Consider the following 21,564-nt stretch of genomic DNA (forward strand, 5'->3'; position numbering starts at 1 on the left):
TTTGAATAAAATATGCTTGTCCCAGGACAATCCATCAGTGCTTTTTCTTTTGAGAGCCATATTAACATGCCAATGGTTAACTCGAATAATTCAGTCCCTCCCCGTAATCGATCTCTCCTACTTGCGAGGGCCTGAATTCCTTACACGATAAAAACTCTTCACGAATCCTGGATTTTGATTGGTGCCCTGTAGAAGCGGTGACCAATCAGCAATCAGATTAATTTTATCGAGATAGGTAAATCCCGAGCTAATTCCGAATGATTGATTGAAGATTTTTCATTGTCAATGCATTCAGGCGTTAATGGAGTAATCATAGATCAGCGGAATATAACGACTGAATTATTCGGGTTAGCCAATGGTAGGATTTGAATATTGAACAAATGACGAAGGCTAATTTCTACCCTACTTTCATTTTGGCCGAATCACTACTTTCACTTTCAACAATAAATTTTTTCCACATGTTTTACTTATTTCAATATATATGCAACTGATAGGACCACTTAAATAGTAAACATTTCAAAGAAAACAGTAGTCAGAATACTTAGGAAGAAATACCCCATATAATAATTGGGAACTATATTCCTAGACCACGAACAAAGGGAATTAATTGTGGTCTGAAGCCTACTTTAATAGTTAAATTCAATTTCTACATTTTAACAGAGACCCTATCGCTACTGACATCATACAACAATCACTTTTCCTTTGTGGTGACAGATATTTCCTATTGTGATGTCAAAATTTTACCTTTGTGGTGTCCAGCAGTCGCGAACAAATACAAAAAAAATGTAGCAATTAGATGTATAGAATTTTGGTCATAAAGAAACACAGCTGAATATTTGCATGTACAATATTTAATCTTTTATCATGATTTTTGTGGATATTCAATCGGGTGCATAGTGTTTCCTACAGAATATATTGGCCCCCCGTCGTTTTTTTCATGACGCCCTGCCCTTTACCAGCATATTTTATAACGCCTGGGCTTAATTTCAGATCGATTCTGTGATTCATCTTTTAATATGCTCATTTCGAGTTATTTCCCTTTGGACAAAATCAATATTTTATGAATTTTGTAATTATGTTTGAACATTTTGGAAGCAACTGAGTACAAATACGATTCATGATTGAATATTATAATTTTATGACACATAGGATGAACATTACATAAACAATCAGCTGTTTGATTATATTTTCATATTAAGTATGACTTCTTGAACTATTCAGTTGGATTGGGTGTGAATTTACGACTGCTTTCTTACTTTTGTTATCTAAATCATAAATAAAATCAAAATTGATAATAGCTGATATTGATTAGTACCAAAAATCCACTCTGTTTGAATAATAAACAAGAAAGTGTCCATAGTACACAGATGCCCCACTCGCACTATCATTTTCTATGTTCAGTGGACGGTAAAATTGGAGTTAAAACTCTAATTTGGCATTAAAATTAGAAAGATCATATCATAGGGAACATGTGTACTAAGTTTCAAGTTGATTGGACTTCATGGACTTCAACTTCATCAAAAACTACCTTGACCAAAAACTTTAACCTGCCCACTCGCACAATCATTTTCTATGTTCAGTGGACCATGAAAGGGTCAAAACTCTTAATTTGCCATTTAGATTAGAAAAATATTTTTCCTATCCTCCAAGACTATACACAATGGGAAAAAAGGTTGCTTCAAAATAAAAAAAGAAATACCAAAAAAAAAAAAAAAGAAAAATTCATTTCTCTTTAAATAATTCATCAGTTAGGACATGTAGGAGAGCACCATTTAACTTGAAATTCCAAATGTTTTTTTTTTCCTCAATAGAATAGAAAACATACACCGATATAAGCGATGAGATAAAACGTGCAAATGATTCTTGTGAAAGTTTAAGAATTCTGATGAAAATCTGTTAAAAAGAGTGAATGAAAAGGCGCTTTCTTCAATCTTTCAGTAAAAAAATCAATTTGATGAATGGTTTTGTCCTGTCACATTGCAACGCAAAGATTTAACCCGGTAAAATTAATTAGTGTACACATTATTTTGAGATCACCCGTATAGCTTAGAATTATAGTCGTACTCGGACTCAGAGTTGGACAGTAATTGTAAATCTCTAATAGTAAAGCACATGTATGCCAAAAATTAGGTAGACACTTCTTACTGTTTTTAGCAATGAACAAAAATGTTGAAAAGTCTTTTTTGTTACTTTTAACTAATGTTTTACTCTAAAATATTAGTTGAACTATTTATATAAAACAAAACAAAATTTGCCAGCCCTGGTATGATTGACAACATTTATTGTGGTAAAGGGAGATAATAAAAAAATAAGAAGATGTGGTATGATGGCCAATGAAACAACTCTCCACCAGAGACCAAATGACATAGAAGTTTACAACTATAGGTCACCCTACGGCCTTCAACAATGAGGAAAACCCATACCTCATAGTCAGCTGTAAACATGATATAAGACCCTGAAATGAAAAATGTAAAACAATTCAAATGAGAAAACTAACTACATGTAAGTTTGTTTTGCAGAAAAGATAAGTGCATTTAATGTGATTTTATTCATGTTAAAGGTTAAAGTTTAGAATGATTTTTTTCAGAGCCAACACAGATATACAGATACTTGAGGAACAGACATTTAGTTGCTGTAAGTAAAACATGTATTCATGAAAATGGATATTATAGCAAAACATTGTGTCTCTGTGGATTTGATTCATTTATATGTTTTGGAGTTTAGTATGACGTCCATTATCACTGAACTATAACACATTTCTGTTTAGGGGCCAGCTGAAGCACGCCTCCGGGTGCGGGATTTTAACGCTGTGTTGAAGACCCATTGGTGGCCTTCGACTATTTTCTGCTCTTTGGTCGGGTTGTTTTCTCTTTGACACACTCCCCATTTCAATTCTCAATTTTATGTCTTGGTTATCTTAGAAAATAGTGGAGCAGATGCAGATATTAAGATAAGGGGGGGGGGGGGGGGGGTAGACAATAAGACTTAAGAGAGAAGGTCAGTTTTCTCTTTGGTATTATTTTGAACTATGAAATTGATATCTGTATCTGTGAGAGTCATTTTCCAAGAGGATTTGATTTATTTATAAGTAGTCTAGCCAAACATTAAATTTTGATTTTTTTTTGAATTTGAAATATGTTGTCTATCAATGTTTCTGGATTTTTTCAGTCTAAATCTGTTAAGATTGTTATAAATACTGAAATTTTTTAAAATGACACCAATACAAATTATTACAGCAGTAACAATTTTTTTTATTTACCTCGAGTGTGGGAGGTCGTGGGTTCAAACCGAAGACTTTAGAATTTTTATTTGCTGCTTTGTCGCTAAGCACATGGCATTAAGGAGTAAGACCAAAGACTGGTCGGCTCAGAGTCAGAATAATGTGTCCGTTTAAGGTGACATGTCTTCCTGCGGACTGTTACCATGTGAACTTTCACAATAAAAATCCGGCTCAGCATGTAGGTCAAAGCAGAGTTGATATTCATATTACATTAAAATGTTCTCGTCCTGAATATGCCTATCAATTTGCTGCTGGACATTAAGCAGCCATCCATCCATCATCACAATTTTTTCATCTTGAAGAATTGTCTTAGATTTTAAGTATCAAATGTATGATCAATTATAGTTTGGTAAAAAGATAAGAGTTGTAAGCATGATAATGGAGATAATTTAATCTCAAACAAGATTAGAGTAGAACTGACAGAAATTTTTACCTGTTCTTATATATATATATGATTTTCAACAATTTATGAATATTTAAGGCTTTGATTCTACAGATTGACATTTTTGATCACTGATACATATATATATATATATATATATATATATATAAGTACGTCTAAACAAGTGACAACTCTACGATGATACATGGCTGAAAACACATATTATATTCATAATTACTCTAAATATCAGCACAACAATTGTTAAATCTACAGCAAATTTTTGTTCTTCCCTCGCCAGGATTCGAGCTCATGCTATTGGGATATCGCGACAACACCGCCTGCACTGTGTCCAGCGCTCTAGACCACTTGGCCACCTAGACTGAACTTAAAATTTAGCTTTCGGTGGCCTAATGTTACTTTTCCTCATCAGTAGAATCTAGAGTTGTAACACAGTACATGATATATTAAGCATGAAGATGGAATTGAATTTAGCTAATCTGCAATCAATTCCATCTTCATGCCTAATATATCATGTACTGTGTTACAACTTAAGATTCTACTGATGAGGAAAAGTAACACTAGGCCACCGAAAGCTGAATTTTAAGTTCAGTCTCATGTTGTTTGTGCTGTATTTAGACCCCTCTACCAAGAAATTTGTTTTGCATGCAGGTGTAATACCACCAAATCTTAGTACATCACATCCGGTTGCATACGAAAAAGGGTTGAAAAAAAATATTCCCTTGAATTTGACAGTTGTAGGAAATTAATCCTACATTTCATTGCAGTAAGAAATTTCTAAGTCATAAACTTATATCTTGGGTGTTTCAAAGCACCATTATTTTTTTATTTGGTGTTTCTATAGAATGTTTTGGAAACTTGAGGTTACATGGTTACTAAAGCTTGTACACAGGAAAAAAAGGGGTGAAAATTTGAATTGTTAACTTCCAGTGATGGTTATTTTCTTATATGCAATGAAATGTTATGTGAAATTTTGTCTATGGTACTGGACAGGATAAAACTTTACTCATGCCAAATATTTCTTTATTTGAAACAAAGATAAATTCTGCACAATTTTTTGAAAAGTGCAAATTTAACAAAGACTAATAGGGGAAAATCAATGATTGTATTACACCTGCACACATATAAAAATTGCGGTTTTTATCCAACGCAATCATAGGTTGAACGTTGTTTTCAATTTAGACATGTTTATATTTTTTCGTTTGGGCTTGTATTATATTTGCCTTCGGGTTTATATAATCCATTCATCCTATTTCGACTGTTCAAAATTCAGGAGTCAATCCTAAATTGAGGTAAATTATATGGCCTTCCAAATACCATTTCCATTCCCAACATCACTGAAAAGACATTAATTGTTGAAATCCGGATATGGTGTACAAATTTTTGCACCTCATGTTTACGGTATGCCATCTTTTCTGCAAGTTTATTGTTTTCTGTTTGGTATTAAATTAATAATTAAGATCCATTTTGTTACATCTGGTGACCTGTTTATTTGGCAATCGCCTTGGCAGTCAGCAGGGTTTAAGAACATCCATTGTTCGACCTGCTAGTCAAATGCATTTTGTTAAAATATACTTTTTCACTTTTTTTGTCTTTTGGATAATGTTGTTTGTGCTGTATTTAGACCCCTCTACCAAGTAATTATACCCCCGCTTTAAAAAAGGGGGGGTATACTGTTTTACCTCTGTCTGTCCTCCCGTCAGTCCATCCATCAGTCCGTCAGTCCATCCGTCCGTCCCATGAATATTTTCTTTGCATTTTTCTCAGGAACTACTTGACAAGGATTTCTGAAATTTGGTTTCAGGGTTTATATAAGTAAGTTACACCGTGTGATGTGTTATCAGATTCATCACTCAACAACTTCCTGTTTACTGAACACTTGTATTATTTTACACATGATAGCCAAGTTGAAAATTTTTGTCACATTTTTCTCAGGAACTACTTGACAAGGATTTCTGAAATTTGGTTTCAGGGTTTATATAAGTAAGTTACACTGTGTGATGCGTTATCAGATTCATCACTCAACAACTTCCTGTTTACCGAACACTTGTATTATTTTACACATGATAGCCAAGTTGAAAATTTTCGTCACATTTTTCTCAGGAACTGCTTGAGAAGGATTTCTGAAATTTGGTTTTAGGGTTTATATAAGTCAGCTATACCGTGTGATGCGTTTTCAGATTCATCACTCAACAACTTCCTGTTTACCGAAATATTTCAGCAGGGTTATCATCAGTGAGCAGTTTTACTTGTTTGTTTTGCATGCACACATATAAAAATTGCTGTTTTTATCCAACACAATCATAGGTTTGAACGTTGTTTTGAATTTAGACTTGTATATATATATATATATATATTTTTTTTTCATTGTTTATTTCAGCCACTATTTTTACAAAGAACATTATTTTATATGAAACACAGAAGATCAAGAGACAATTCAAAAAGGTAAAATAAATCTTTAAATGATTTAGGATTGAGGTATTTTCTTAACAATTTCAAAAAAGGTATAAAAAAACTTTTGAGTGGTAGTTTCTCATGGAGCTTTCAGTATGATGAATCTTACCAAATATGAGATCTTAAATTTCTGTATCCTGTATCATACCCATTAAGTTTCCCTTCCACATGTTTTCTGGTAGGAATACACAACATTGATATGCCAGGTGTCAAGGTCATCACAAAAAATAATACAAAGCCATGTACAATGTATTTACAGTGGAAGACATTTTGTGTTCAAATGTTTGTAATTGATTCTACTGCTATACATTTACAGAATAAGAACAAGATGCCACTTTTAAATTATGATTTGTCGAAAGTAAAACAGTGGTTGCTAAAATAAAGTTTAACTTTACTTTTGTATCTTTGTTGACATGTTAATTCTTTTAGAATTTTGGTACAAATTTATTAAATTTTGTATTAGCTTTGATAACTTTATTTGATTTCTTTTTAACCATTCAGGCGTTATATATATAGTCCTTGAAAGATTGGAAAATAGACACTGAAGGACAAACAAACCTGAAAGCACCTTCAAAATACAGAAAAACATATTTGCTCTAAATCTGACAGCTTATTTCTTGTAACAAGTTAATTTGAACAGTTTAATCTATCAGTTTTAATTTCAAGATAAAAATGTAAGCAGTCTCTAACCTATAATTTGTTTTTTTTCTTATCTACAGGAAGAATTTTAAATCTAGTTCCTTACTGTCAACAGTAGAACAGAAACTGACTAAGACATTGTGCCAAGAAAAGTAAGTCTGTATACTCATTATATATTGAGCAAGATTTGAGTGTTTACTCATTATATGGGAGCAAGATTTGAGAGTCTACTCATTATATTGGAGCAAGATTTGAGTGTCTACTCATTATATTGGAGCAAGATTTGAGTGTCTACTCATTATATTGGAGCAAGATTTGAGTGTCTACTCATTATATTGGAGCAAGATTTGAGTGTCTACTCATTATATTGGAGCAAGATTTGAGTGTTTACTCATTATATTGGAGCCAGATTTGAGTTTTTCTTTCGTTAGCCAAGGGGGTGAGATTTCTTTTGTAAAGTATCTGTATTGCCTGTGGTGAAGATAATCCATAATTTTGATAACCAAAAGTCATTCTTGAACTGATAGGTTGTTCGGACCTTTTTAGAGAAAATAAGTTTTACAAAATTTCATTCATTTCTTTAATCAGGAGAGGGGTGAGATTTCTATTATGAAAGTGTTTCTTGAACAGATAGGTTGTTCAGGCCTATTCAGAGTAAAGAAGTTTTACAAAATTCTGATTGGATCAATAAATAATTCAGAAATTTGAATAAATAGAAGTCGTGGGTTAGATTCAATCAGACAGCAATCCTACAAAGTTCAGAAGTAAAGAAGATGTGGAGTAAACATTAATGAGACAGCAAACCCAACAAAAAAAAACCAAGAAAAGTATAGAAGACATCTAAAAATAGACATACAGTGAACAAGTTGTGTACTTTGTATATATAGGTCTTTACAAGAAAGAATAATAGCTTTAGAAAATACACAAAACTACAATGCTGGCTAGTTATTCATATGGTACAATAAATTTGTTCATTAAACCGTGTGTCAATAAAATGTATAAACTTACTGGACGAACGAAATTACCTGACTTGATGGTACAAGTAGTAAATTGTAAGACATCTTGAGTTAATAAAGTTTGGATACATTATTTATGATTGTATTTTGTATGAAAAATAACCTATCAAGACATATAAACATGCAAATAATATAAAAAACAAAGATAAACAGTGATTAAATTATTTAATGAAATCCCCAAAATAAAACTTAATAAATTTCACAAGTTAGTTCCATCACCACCAGTAGAAACTTATGTCTGAATGTCTTCCTCATTTTAAGACTAATTGTATAACTTTTTATATACTTTATTTCAGAGCCAAATCACACTTTCTGAACCTGACCTTCAATGGATTTTTCTCACAGAATGGTATGTGATATATACATCTATACAGACTGTAACAAAAACACTTCACAACTTTGTACTCTGTCTGTCTAATATGCCACAATATGTGACTTTGATGAGAAAAAAATTTATCTTAATTGCATCTCTATTAAAACCATAAACCTTCAAAAAAAATTTAACAATAGCTTTTACAGTAAAACCTGCATTAATGGTGTTTTCGTCTCAGTGATCACCTGCCTCTAATGGTCATTTTCAGACCCTCCAAAACATTTTCTCTATATAGTTTAACTCTTTTCAGCGGTCACCTAACTTTCGCACTAAATCATCATTTCAACTTTTAACAACGGTCATTTTCAGGTTTTTAACAAACCAAAGCATAATCATGAAGAAATGTTTGTGTACAGTTTCTAGGTCAAAATGAGAATCGGAACCAGTTTGCAAGTGAGATCGCCCAATAGGAATAAATTTGAAAATTTGCCCCTATCCCGGCTATGTGCAGTGTCGTAATCAGAATTTTGTTTTGAACCTCGTTTAAAAGGTCACCTCTCTTGAGAGGTCACTTTTGATACTTCCCATGAATGACTGCTTAATACAGGTTTGACTGTATCTGAGTTTTTTGCTGATGGCATTTTATGTTTCCGCAAAATAATTTAGACTGAGAATGAAAACTCATATTTGAAAATGAAACAAAATAGTTCAATTCGTTTTTATAGGTTTTACATCATACAGTACAAATTTCGCGAAAGGCTTCCCAAACTCCGAACAAGTTTTTTCTTGGTGAGACACCAGGAAACTCCGACATCCCTCCCTAAATTCTCGGAGAAATTTGGGAGTATTCCCTCCGACTTCCGCGTAAATTCGCTACCTTTTGTTTATTGTATTAGCGACATCTCTCCCAGTCCGGTGTGACGCGGTGTCACACCAGGTAATTAATTGCCCTAATCCTTCTGATCTATACCGGCACGCGACAGTCAAGGTATGTGAGATTACTTATGTAATTAAACAATTGTATTTCCTGTCTATTGATAATCAGGTTATATTTCTGATTGCTTGAAACAAATAAAAGATTTAAAAGCAAAACGTTGTTGTTAATTCTTTCAATTACACTGTACATTTAAAAATAGTTTTATTAAAAAAAAACTATATTTGATTTTTACCTCGTTTTTTTTCTGGTCAGTAAATTAATATTTAATATTTACTTTACAAAAGAGATATACTTGTGTAAAAATAAACGGAGACTTACGCTGAATAAATGTGGGCAGTTTAAAGGAAAATTACATGTCTCAAAGTTTTGTATACAAGTAAAAAGGAAAATATTATTCACTATTCGTTATGCTAATAAGTCCACGCCATTTTCATTTTACGATTACATAATTGCTTGAAACAAATTAAAGATTTAAAAGCAGAATGTTGTTAATTCTTTCAATTGCATTAAAGTTTTATAACAAAAACTATACTTGATTTTGACCTTGTTTAAGTTCATCGGTAAATTATTTTATTTACGAAAAGAGACATATATATACTTGCGTAAAAATAAACGGAAACTAACGCTCAATATAAAAGTGAGCAGTTTAAAGAACATTACGTGTCTCAAAATTTGTATATGCAAGTAAAAAAGAAAATACTATTCACCTTTCGTTATGCTTAATAAGTCTACGGCATTTTCGCTTTACGATTTGTTGGCATTACTTTAGGATAAATAATTACATTTCGGCTACAACAGGAATACTTCTATAGCTGCATCAACTCGTCGTTGCATAATATTCATTTACGCATAATGAATGTAAACTTGTGTGTTGTATAAAGGACAGTGATTTTTAAATTTTTTAAAAGAAATTAATTGCCGTGGGAAGACGATACACATCTCAGTGATCAACAGTCCGTGGTTGAACTTTGAACTTGACTTCGCTCACAATATTGAATGCTAAAAATAGTGACATCAATTTTGTCCACGGATTTTTATTTGGCGGGAAATATTATCACGTAACAGTAAACTCAGGTGACCTTTCTGGATGACCGTGGGAAAATTCATTCGGGGTTTAAATTTGCTTTGGAATGATTGACATTTGTATGCCTTAAGATTGAGGCTCTAGAAGGTCCTTTTACAATTGATTAACCGGAATCTAAAATATAATCCTTTTCTGAATAAACGAACACCAGCCTTTTAATTTTAGGTTTCTCAGTCAACAAAGGACATAAACCTGGACATTATTTATACGTCCATGGTCAACAATATATATAAATGGTAGATGAAAACAGGATGCATGTCGTTCAGTTCCTGTTGGGCGTTGGTAGAGATCCTCTATGAAAATGTGTAGATCGTAAAAATCCGATCCACATTTTTTTCACATATTTCTTTCTTGTAGAACACGATATAATTTCATTTAAATATTCTATAGTATTAATTGTTGAAATACTTCTTTTTTTTATTTCGCCAAGGACTTTTAACGAGCAGTAAAATACGGATTGCGCCCATCCAATTTTATTTTAAATAATAAAGGATCAATAACAGATCATAACAGAGATAAACAACACATGATTTTTTTTTCTTCATATAATTAAATTAGGTTGTGATTATTGTGTTGTGTCTGGGCGGGGAATGTCTCTCAGTGTTGTGTTTTTATGAATATAGGGCATATTGCATACAAAACGTTTTCCCTTCGTTCAACAGAGTTGTCACTTTACAGTTTCTTTTCTGAGTTCAAATATTTCAAGTCGGTAATCTACCGAGGTAGTGAAACATAATATTTTACATTGCAAAATAAATTGAAAGTAACAGAGTTCACTTGTTGATCCGATAAATTAACTCTTGGGTTTAGATTGGCCAAATTACCGTAAAACATCATTTTGTTTTAAGCCAGTTGATATTTATATATTGAACAATTAATGAACCGGATATTGCTCACTGAGTTGGTCATAAAAGATTCTAATTGTAGTAAAATCGTCTTTGTTGAAAAAACAAAAATTATGACCTGACCGGACTATAATAAAAATACAAAATAAGTGTTTTATTCGTATTTTTATACGTTTGTACGTTTTATTTCAAATGACAATGACATGGGGCAAATACATACAAGAATAATTATTTTATTTTGAATGAAAATGTCACAATTTTATCTGTCAAAGAAAGCAAATTTTAATACCGTGTTTTAAAGCACACAGGTGCAATCAAGATCGATTAAATGTACAAAGGTAATACATCTGGCTAATCCGATTATGTTGTCAGGCGTCATTAATTTTCAGTACATCCGATGGGCAATAAACCAATTAACAGCCACACGGTGTTGGGAGAGAATCTTTGGAGGAAATTGGGAGTATAATCCGTGATTCGCTATGTGACACCACTACACTCCGAAATCCGTGATGAGAGTTCGCGATTACAAACTCTCTGTGCGTACTGTACAACATGGTAAATATTAGGGTGAAATACAGATTTTCTCCTGTCTGTAGGGCCACCTTTAAAAATTTCTTAGTTTGATGTTGCCTACCCATGCCTTGTAGGGTTGGGGAAGTACGTAGGGATTTTATTATTTTTTGGCCAACAACATAAGTTGCATGTTTTTGAAAAGAAGATAATAGCAGGAAAAAATCTTTAAAATTTTTTTTTTAACCGATATGTCATTAAATTTTTTGGGTAGGCTGCTTTTTAGGTGGGTAGGTAGGCCACATCAAACAATCTAAATTTTATTTTTGGCCTAGTTGGTACATATATATATGTGAAAGACAATAGTATAGTCATCAAATAACCCTGGAGTTCAAAACCTTGTAAAAAGTGGATTGGACAGGCAATGAACTGTTTGAATTAGCCTTTTATTTTTCTATTGATACAATTGCTATACAATTGATCACTTGAACAATCGGGCCTTTGAATTCATGACATTAAGTTATTTGTAAAAGTCTAAACAGATATAAGAAGATGTGGTATGAGTGCCAATGAGACAACTCACCATCCAAGTCATTTATTGTAAAAGTAAACCATTATAGGTCAAAGTACGGCCTTCAACACAGAGCCACACAGGTATAGCAAAAAAACATCAAAAGACCACTATATGTTTCATTTTTTGTTGAAAATAAGTTTGTTTGTATTTTCTAATAAATTTGTTTTATCCATTGCAGCCTTGGATTGTGAAGAAGCTGAAGTTGAAGCTAAATTACTCAAAATATGTCATAAAAAGAGGAAGGTAGGAGAATTACTAATCTGTAGATTTATCATGTAATAGACATCTTGCAATGAAAATTAAATGAAATACGGGAGACGAGATTAGAACAACTAAATAAAGACTGAAAACTACATACTCCACTCTTACATTACAGTATGCTATCATTACAATTTGTATTGCTTTGTTTGAAGCTTAGAATGAATTCAGGTTACTGTAAAAATTCTATCACATTTTCGATGGAATTAAGATTTTTTAACTGCTGAGTGACCTTGCATTAAACCTTAGCTCACAGGAATGTTTACATGAATTGTTGGTGATATGTGGACACAATATTGTCACCAAATCCTTGGTAAAGCTGTCCACCATATCACCAATTATTCCTGTAAACACTCATCCCTGGTAAAGCTGTCCACCATATCACCAACTATTCCTGTAAACATTTCGTCCTTGGTAAAGCTGTCCACCATATCACCAACTATTCCTGTAAACATTTCATCCTTGGTAAAGCTGTCCACCATATCACCAACTATTCCTGTAAACATTTCATCCTTGGTTAAGCTTTCCACCATATCACCAACTATTCCTGTAAACATTTCATCCTTGGTTAAGCTGTCCACCATATCACCAACTATTCCTGTAAACATTTCATCCTTGGTTAAGCTGTCCACCATATCACCAACTAGTCCTGTAAACATTTCATCCTTGGTAAAGCTGTCCACCATATCACCAACTAGTCCTGTAAACATTTCATCCTTGGTAAAGCTGTCCACCATATCACCAACTATTCCTGTAAACATTGGAATCAAATAATGTTCTCACAGACAAATCATTGTTTTCTTCTATTTTACAATAACCCTTTGTTATTCTCTTTTATAACAGGATGTGTCCTCTCCAGTTTTACAGACCAGCCTTGGTAAACTGACCATTCCAGTAAACCCTGACGCAGACGAGTCATTATCAAAGACGTCCACCATATCAGTACCTCAGCATCATTTCTCACACAGCAGTGGACATTCATTTACATTACTTCTCACAGTCAAATTATTACCTAACATTACAAATGGTTTACATAATGGTGAACTATCAGACGAAGGTCAGTATATCATTGTTAATTAATTATCCAGAGGTAAAACTGGTATGAAGTATCTCAACTTTACCATAGCATACATCAAGATGTGAGAGATTACCTGTCATATAACACAATTTGAATTTACAGTAGGGGAGGCGGGGGGAGAAAAATCAAACTCCAATTGGGTGAATATCAGGAACTCAACTATGAATAGAAATTAAAAAAAACCTGTATACAATGATATTGGCCTGTTTGAAGAGCAGAAGACAGTACAATAAAGATGTAAAAATTTTGGAGTTATTAAATTTTTGTAAAGAACTGATTTTCCAGAGTTTTTTTTAATTTAAATTGGAAAATAGGTTTTTTTTTAATACTTGGTGAAGCCACATCACATGGGACCTTTCAGGGTTTCCCAATTTTGAAATACTTGATCTCTTCGTAAACCGTAAATTTGACAACATCTGTGAAAATATCTCCACTTCAAAACGAGCCATCAAACATAGCAAAGTTTATGATATGGACAGAGGAATGGAAGAAAGGCTACCATTGTTGTCTACTGTAAATTCAGAAATTATTGCGATGTTTTCATTATTGCAAAAATGAGACAGGGTTATAATCGCAATAATTTAAACTCGCATTTAAAATTTTTTTATAAGGATTAAACAGGATTTCTCTCAAAATCGCAAAAATTAAAATCGCATTTTAGTCTAAAATAACAAAATCGCAATAATAAATGCACGCAATAATTTCTGAATTTACAGTATTTGAAATACATTTCACATTTTGACCCAATAAAAGTCACCTGGCATTTAATACAACAACCACACATTGCATAAATACATTATGGCTAGACTGAAATATATTATGTATAAAGAAAAAATGAAACCATAATATTTTAAAATGAGAATTTGATGTTTATTACAGATGAACCTCCATCAAAGAAACAAAAAAATGGCTTTGATAACGAGTTAGATATCTACGAATCAGATCTAGTTGTCTATGACAGACAGAGAAGGTGTCAGTTAACAGACGGCATGTATGAGGTTGTGTTACATCAGATCCTTTCTGACAATGGAAAGGAGGCTACATGGGAATCTGTCATGGATGGAAAAGTAAGCAAAAAAGTAGTCCAAAGATTTTTCCATTAATAGTCAAATTCTGCTTTGACAATATTTTATCTTTAATTTTGAGTATTGACTGGAATTAAAGAAATTAAATGAATGAATTGATTAGACTCCACCCAGTCAGTCATTTCCTTATCTTTTTCATAGCTTCAGTTTGGTGTATTCCCCTCTTTCATCATTACTTTATTTTAGATGAAAAGATGTCTAAACCAACTTTCAATGTATTACTTTTGATAAACATGTGCTAAAATATTGAAATTATGGAAGGAATAATCTTTAATTTCATTGCATTGAATTTTTTATTTATTTCTATTTTTTTCAATAAATGTTTTCTTAAAGTGGTATATTTTAAAATCACTACAAGACAAGGGAAGTAACTCTACATTGGACCATGTATAAACAAACCTAGATCTGAGGTAACATGTGTTAATTAATAATATATTTGAGACCCTTGCTGTAAAGGGTAGTAATTCAATTGTCCACATTAATTTTTGCCTAATTTTATTTTGCTGACAACTCGAAGTAGATTGTTAATTGAAAATCATATATTTTGATGTTATTTAAAGCTCAGTTAAAGGGTAGGGCGGCACAATAAAAAGAGTAGGGCATCAAGATCACAAGGACAAGGACCCAGGGCATCACATAAAAGGGCAGTTACCCTGTGAAAATTGTCTAACTGGAAAATTGATTGATGTTTTGAATGGTGTTATTTTTTTAATACTTAATCAGAATAATGATTTTGATTTCTGTGAAGGGTGCAAGCATTCTATCAGTTTCATTTGTTGCATCCATTATTTTTGTTTTTCAGTCACTACAACCATTTGAAGTTTTTAGCAGATGTCCAACATTAGAGTTTCATATACATTGGACAGACAAAACAAGTTCATCTGATCATGTCTCAGGGCCACTCATTCCATTTACAGACCAGTATTCCAGTCCAACTCCAGACTCAGGTAATGACATAATTCTGTTTACAGACTTGTATTCCAGTCCAACTCCAGACAAAGGCTTTTCACATAATTCCATTTACAGACCAGTTTTCCAGTCCAACTCCAGACTCAGGTAATGACATAATTCCATTTACAGACTGGCATTCCAGACTAATCACAGACTTAGACCAATTAACCAAAGGTCAAGGTCACAGCAGCTATATTTGGCAATATTTCATGTTTCATACTGTAGGTATTTAAACAGTAAACTAGGCCAACAGGTCATTTTAAGCTTTTCACCTTTATATGGGGGTGTGGGGACGTTAGTTTGCTCACTAAAATCTCTTTATTTGGATCAGTAGGTGAAAGTTCAAAGTCACAGTACCTATTAATGGACTGAAATATTGATAAAAGAAGAATCGTTTAAGGACACTAACCTGTGAATCATAACGCAGATCTTTACCAATTTTTTGTGGAATATGAATCCTGGGTGAAAAAGACCCCTATTAATTTTTTCAGTCACAAGGTCAAATGTCAAGGCTAAATCAGCATTTGATATACTGAAATATGCAATTTTTGTTGTTTTCCATCATTTGACATAAATTGGCAACAGACTGGAAAGTGTTTATTGTCAACACAAAAACATGTTTCTTCTACTACAAACCCATAAAGATTGCAAACTGACATAAGTACCCATGGTGCTACTGTAAGGTTACTGACTCATTGGTTTATACCTCACACCTCTTTTAATCATACAGAGTATATATATAAAAAACACACAATTGCTTTCCAACATATCTTTTTTGTAAAAATGAAAGCTATCGTATTTTTACAATGTTGCTTAAAGCTACACAATGTAGCAATCAAAATGATAATACAGAGAGAAGCAAAAAATTAAACTGAACAGACCTAGCACAACCATTAGTTAACACTACTATCTATGTTGATTATAGATAGTCTTGCATACACAAGTTAGTACTCCAGTCATTAGAATAATCCACCAAGTCAGATTTTGTCATTAGAATAGTCCACCAAGTCAGATTTTGTAGATGCACAGTACTGAGATTCGTACTATGATATTATTACGTGAGTATTTCTGTATTGGCCTTGTTATTGGTCCGAGGCTTGCTGTATTGGCCTGAGGCGAAGCCGACGGCCAATACAGCTGGCCGAGGACCAATAACAAGGCCAATACAGAAATACACGTAATAGTATCTTTATTAATTAACTACAGTGTTACAATATTTTTTTTATTTCATTTCACAAGAGATAAACATTTTTACCTTGAACTGGAACTATCCAAATCTCAGTTTCTTTTTATAAGATGCAATATCTAATGATCTGGTGCCGTTTCCAGGTGTCTTCAGCATTTTCTCATCTGATGAATTTTTCTACCCTTTCCAGTCACTATAAAGTGTTACAATTTAAATTTAGACACAACACATAAATAGTAATTGGAAAGGTACTGCCATTGCATGTGTTATGTAGAAACAAATTGAATATATTTAAAAAAAAATAATGTAGGAGTTGAAAATGATACAACTATCCATAAGCCAACTGACCAAAGAACGAAGATTTGCACAATTACAGGTCACCCTTCCAGAATGCATATGCCTGGTTCGGGTTTAAAAATAAATGACAGTTTACAAAACATGAGAAGAGAAAGTAAACAGTAAATCGATTTGTACCATCGTGAAATTATGAGGTCGACAAGAAATGAACTTTGTGATAATCTACTCGTTCCCCAAACCTGAAATAATTCCATCGTCTGCTTTCAAAATGCTTTTTAAATGAATGTGACCGTCTTTAGCCTGAAATATATTGCCATACTGAACGTTTCAGCATGTTTATGGTGAGTAAATGAAAACTGCGTCTTCCAAACAACTGTTTACTTTCAGTTTGTGTTTATCGTGACTTTCGATCTAAAAACTAGAGACGTTCCGAAATCCTGTATTGGCCGGATCAGAACTCGGCCAATACAGAAAAAAAATCTATATTGGCCGAGTTATTCTGTATTGGCCGAGTTGACACCTTTATATTGCATAGGCAGTTTTCATCATATTAAGTCCAATAACAGTGTAGTTAATTAATAATATAGTGTTATTAACTGGCTGTTTCTGTATTGGCCCTGTTATAGATTCGAGGTTAGCTGTATTGGACCCGAGACTCGAAGAGTTGAGGGCCAACACAGCTGATCGAGAATCTATAACAGGGCCAATACAGAAACAGTCAGCTCATAAGACTTTTATTAAATGATTATAAGAAAATTAAAAACCGGAAGTGAACGTCCCGTATTAGCCCATGGGCCAATACGGCTTTTTTTCCATATTGGCCCTGTTTTTTTCCCGTTTCAAGACTTTAAGACGTTACAAAACATTGCACATCATTTAACCTGTTTATTTTATGATTTTAATTTAAAAAATATAATACAAATGTTTTTATGCATAATGATACCACCAACGTTAAGTAATGGCGTAAGAAAATTGAAACCGGAAGTGAACGTCCCGTATTAGCCCATGGGCCAATATAAACTCTTGATTTATATCGACAGTGGAATGTTTTCAGTATTGCACATGCTGATTTATCCGTATTAGGGCTTATTTGCTCATATCATTTAATAAATTATAATATACCAGAGTTTTCATTAAAGTTGATCATTTAAATTGCATATGAAACTGGCCTTCATATCTAGTGATTGCTGTGATTCAGTTTTATAATACCCAATATTCTTTATCAATTATTTTTAAAAGTTAAGAAAATCTCTACCACAATCACCAACAATACATAAGAACATTGTGTAATAATTTAATTTTGGATGTAACACGTCTTCTGATTGGCTGAACAGCTCATAGACATAATTTTGTCATGTGACCATGACGTCACCATGCTTTTTCATGATTTACTCTTAAAAATGGAATTAAGAATTAAATTACTAATATTTTTTCTGTCTATTCAAAATAACCTAAAAAATGTGGTGCACACTTTTAAATAACCCGCTATGCAGGTTCTTCAGTGTGCACCACATTTTTGATGTTATTTCTTCATAGACAAAAAATATTACAGTCATTCCTTAAATAAAAAACCCAGTAAGATACAAACATGTTTTTTTCTTTGCAGGGAATAATGAGATTAAAGAGAGCAATCAAACTACACCAAAGAAAACTCAGCGTATTTATTATCAGTTTTTATACAATAACAACACACGGCAGCAGACAGATCCACGGGACGATATGAAATGTCCGTGGTGTTCTCTTAACTGTGTCCATTTATACAGCTTATTAAAACATCTACGATTATCACATGCTAGATTTAATTTTATTTATGTTGTAAGTATGTATGTGTAATCATTTCTATTTCTTCAATTTTTTATAAAGCAGTGTGCCTTTATTAGATGGAACCTGTAGTTCTGTGGTTTTCGTTGGTTCATGTTTGTCATATTTGTTTTTCGTATTGTTTTGTTATAAATTAGGCAGTGAGTTTTCTCAATTGAATTTTTTCATATTTTTCATGTCAGGGCCTTTATAGCTGACTATACAGAATGAGTTTTTCTAATTGTTGAAGGCTGTACAGTTGCCTATAATTGCTTGCATCCACTTCATTTGAACAATCCACTTCATTTGAACTTTGGTGGATAGTTGTCTCATTGGCAATAATACCACATCTCCTTATTTTGATTATTGAAAATTAATATTAAAGAACCATTAAAATGCATCATAACAGATTGCTTATAAACTTAAAGAATGAAATAAAAAAAAAATTTATCGATACATTTTTTGTTTGAATATTTAGTGAAAGCAGCAAATTTTTTTTTTTACATTTCATGATTCTGATGGAAAAAGTTGTTTTTGCATTTTTGTCCCAATTATTATATTGAGTTCTCATGCATAATGAAATCTACTGGTCAGATTACAGAAAATTTATGAAAAATGATTACTGAAAAAAATCGCAGATTATGGAAACATATGTACTGATTGCACCAAAAATAGGATTGCATCTTTTGTATTGTTTATAACTTATTTTTACTTTGATAGGTCCATCCTAAAGGTGCCAGAATAGATGTCTCTATAAATAGATATTTTTACTTTGATAGGTCCATCCTAAAGGTGCCAGAATAGATGTCTCTTTAAATAGATATTTTTACTTTGATAGGTCCATCCTAAAGGTGCCAGAATAGATGTCTCTATAAATAGATATTTTTACTTTAATAGGTACATCCTAAAGGTGCTAGAATAGATGTCTCTATAAATAGATATTTTTACTTTAATAGGTACATCCTAAAGGTGCCAGAATAGATGTCTCTATAAATGATCAGTATGATGGATCTTACGTAGGAAATCCTCAGGATTTACATAGCCATGTAGGATATGCCTTCTGTAGGAGAGGTCCAGTTAGAAGGACTCCAATCACTCATGTAATAGTGTATAGGTAGGGTTATTAGATTTACATAGGGTTCATAAGATTAACCAAAAAATGGGATATTAATGTACTTGTTGTGAAAAAAATCACAAACTTTGAGAAACTTTTTTTGTCCCCCACGTATCATGTTGAGGGGACATAGAAATACCAGGCATCCGTCTGTCCGGTCTTGTTAGGGCTCTCACATATACAATTCTTGCCAGATTTTTACGAAACTTATATCATAGGTTTATATCAGCAATGTCTTGGACTAGTTTGAAAATCAGTGCTGATTAGTTATTTCTAAAAGAGTTATGCCCCTTGGAAATATTAATTATACACAAAATTGCCTTATGAATGCTGTAATGTGTACGATTCTTGCCAGATTTTTATGAAATTTTTATTATAGGTTTGTAACATCAATGTCTTTGGGCAGTTCAAAAATCAGTGCTGATCAATTATTTTTAAAAGAGTTATGCCCTTGGAAATATTGATTTATTTGGAAAATTGCATTGTTTGCACTCTCATGTGTTAAATTCTTGCCAGAATTTTATGAAACTTATATGCGAGTTATGCCCCTTGGAAATAATAATTATAATGGAAATCACAGTGCATTTGCTCTAAAGCCTTCATTTCTCTATTAAAGATATTGATATAAAGTTTAAAGAACAAAAAAAAAGGTGCTTTTTATAGTTATTGCCCTTGTACCTTGGATAGATAAAATATATGCAACACGGGGGATATTGGAACTCTGTTCTTTTATTATGTTAGGATTTCAACCAATATAATTAATATGCTATTCCTAATTATATCCCTTATCCAAAGGACAGGGAGGGGTATACTAGTTAAATTCTGTCAATCTGTGGTCCATTCCTCTATCCCATAGAATTTTGGTCACATTTTTATATGCCCGTTTATCGGACGTATTATGGTATACAGTTGTCTGTCCGTCGTTCACATGTCGGACAATAACTCAAAAACGCTTTAACCAATTTGGTGAATTGTTTATATCTATTGACATGAGCTCCCTTTCATCTTTTATAAATTTTAGATTTTACATTTCCAAGTTATGGGGGTTTTATTCATTAAAAAGGGGAATTTTCCAGTTTTCGGACAATAACTCAAAAACACTTTCATCAATTTGTAAGAAACTTTGGTGAATTGTTTATATCTATTGACATGAGCTCTCTTTCGATTTTTATAAATTTTAGATTTTACTTTTCCGAGTTGTGGGATTTTATTCATAAAAAGGGGTGATTTTCCAGTTTTCAGACAATATCTTTAAAGTGCTTTGAGCAGTTTTCGTGAAACTGCTGACTGGTTTATATCTATTAAGATAACCTCCCTTTAGTTTTTTTTAAATTTCTGATATGACATTGAGAAGTTATTGAACTTTATTCTTTGAAAAAGCGACAGGTATATCCTGAGCACATGGCGCAGCTGTTTATTCTAAGGATGTCCTGAAATTTTGCATTCAAAATTGGTTCAATATGTCCGTAATTATTATTTGAAAACCATTTAGGAAATGGGCGCCAAAATATATAGTGCTTGGATTTCTCTAATGTTCAATAATTGTAGAGAACACATCCTAAATTAATTCCTGGTCTCAAAGTTAAAAGAAAAATTGACAACTTTTTGAATTTTGCTTGCACAAGTATTAATTATTTGTTTTTGTGGCTCACATAAAAAAGTGCAAGCGGAGCCCTTGCTGACATGTCAGTTTTCTAGTTAATTTCAATCTAATTATCAATGGTGTTTAATCTTTGGACTGTA

General features: G+C 32.6%; 1 protein-coding gene across 1 annotated transcript in view; it reads left to right on the forward strand.

Moving 5' to 3' along the window:
* Positions 1 to 21,564, forward strand: part of LOC127710076 (polycomb protein suz12-like) — a 30,101-nt gene that overhangs the window by 540 nt on the left and 7,997 nt on the right. Inside the window, exons 2-11 of the mRNA XM_052215815.1 lie at positions 2,588 to 2,634; positions 6,061 to 6,125; positions 6,854 to 6,925; positions 8,086 to 8,138; positions 12,231 to 12,295; positions 13,154 to 13,367; positions 14,268 to 14,455; positions 15,276 to 15,420; positions 18,514 to 18,722; positions 19,664 to 19,821. Of these exons, the coding sequence (XP_052071775.1) occupies positions 2,588 to 2,634; positions 6,061 to 6,125; positions 6,854 to 6,925; positions 8,086 to 8,138; positions 12,231 to 12,295; positions 13,154 to 13,367; positions 14,268 to 14,455; positions 15,276 to 15,420; positions 18,514 to 18,722; positions 19,664 to 19,821 (1,216 nt within the window). The remainder of the gene's footprint in view (positions 1 to 2,587; positions 2,635 to 6,060; positions 6,126 to 6,853; positions 6,926 to 8,085; positions 8,139 to 12,230; positions 12,296 to 13,153; positions 13,368 to 14,267; positions 14,456 to 15,275; positions 15,421 to 18,513; positions 18,723 to 19,663; positions 19,822 to 21,564) is intronic.

This window comes from Mytilus californianus, unplaced genomic scaffold (genome assembly GCF_021869535.1).
Source record: "Mytilus californianus isolate M0D057914Y unplaced genomic scaffold, xbMytCali1.0.p SCAF_7, whole genome shotgun sequence".
NCBI lineage: Eukaryota > Metazoa > Mollusca > Bivalvia > Mytilida > Mytilidae > Mytilus > Mytilus californianus.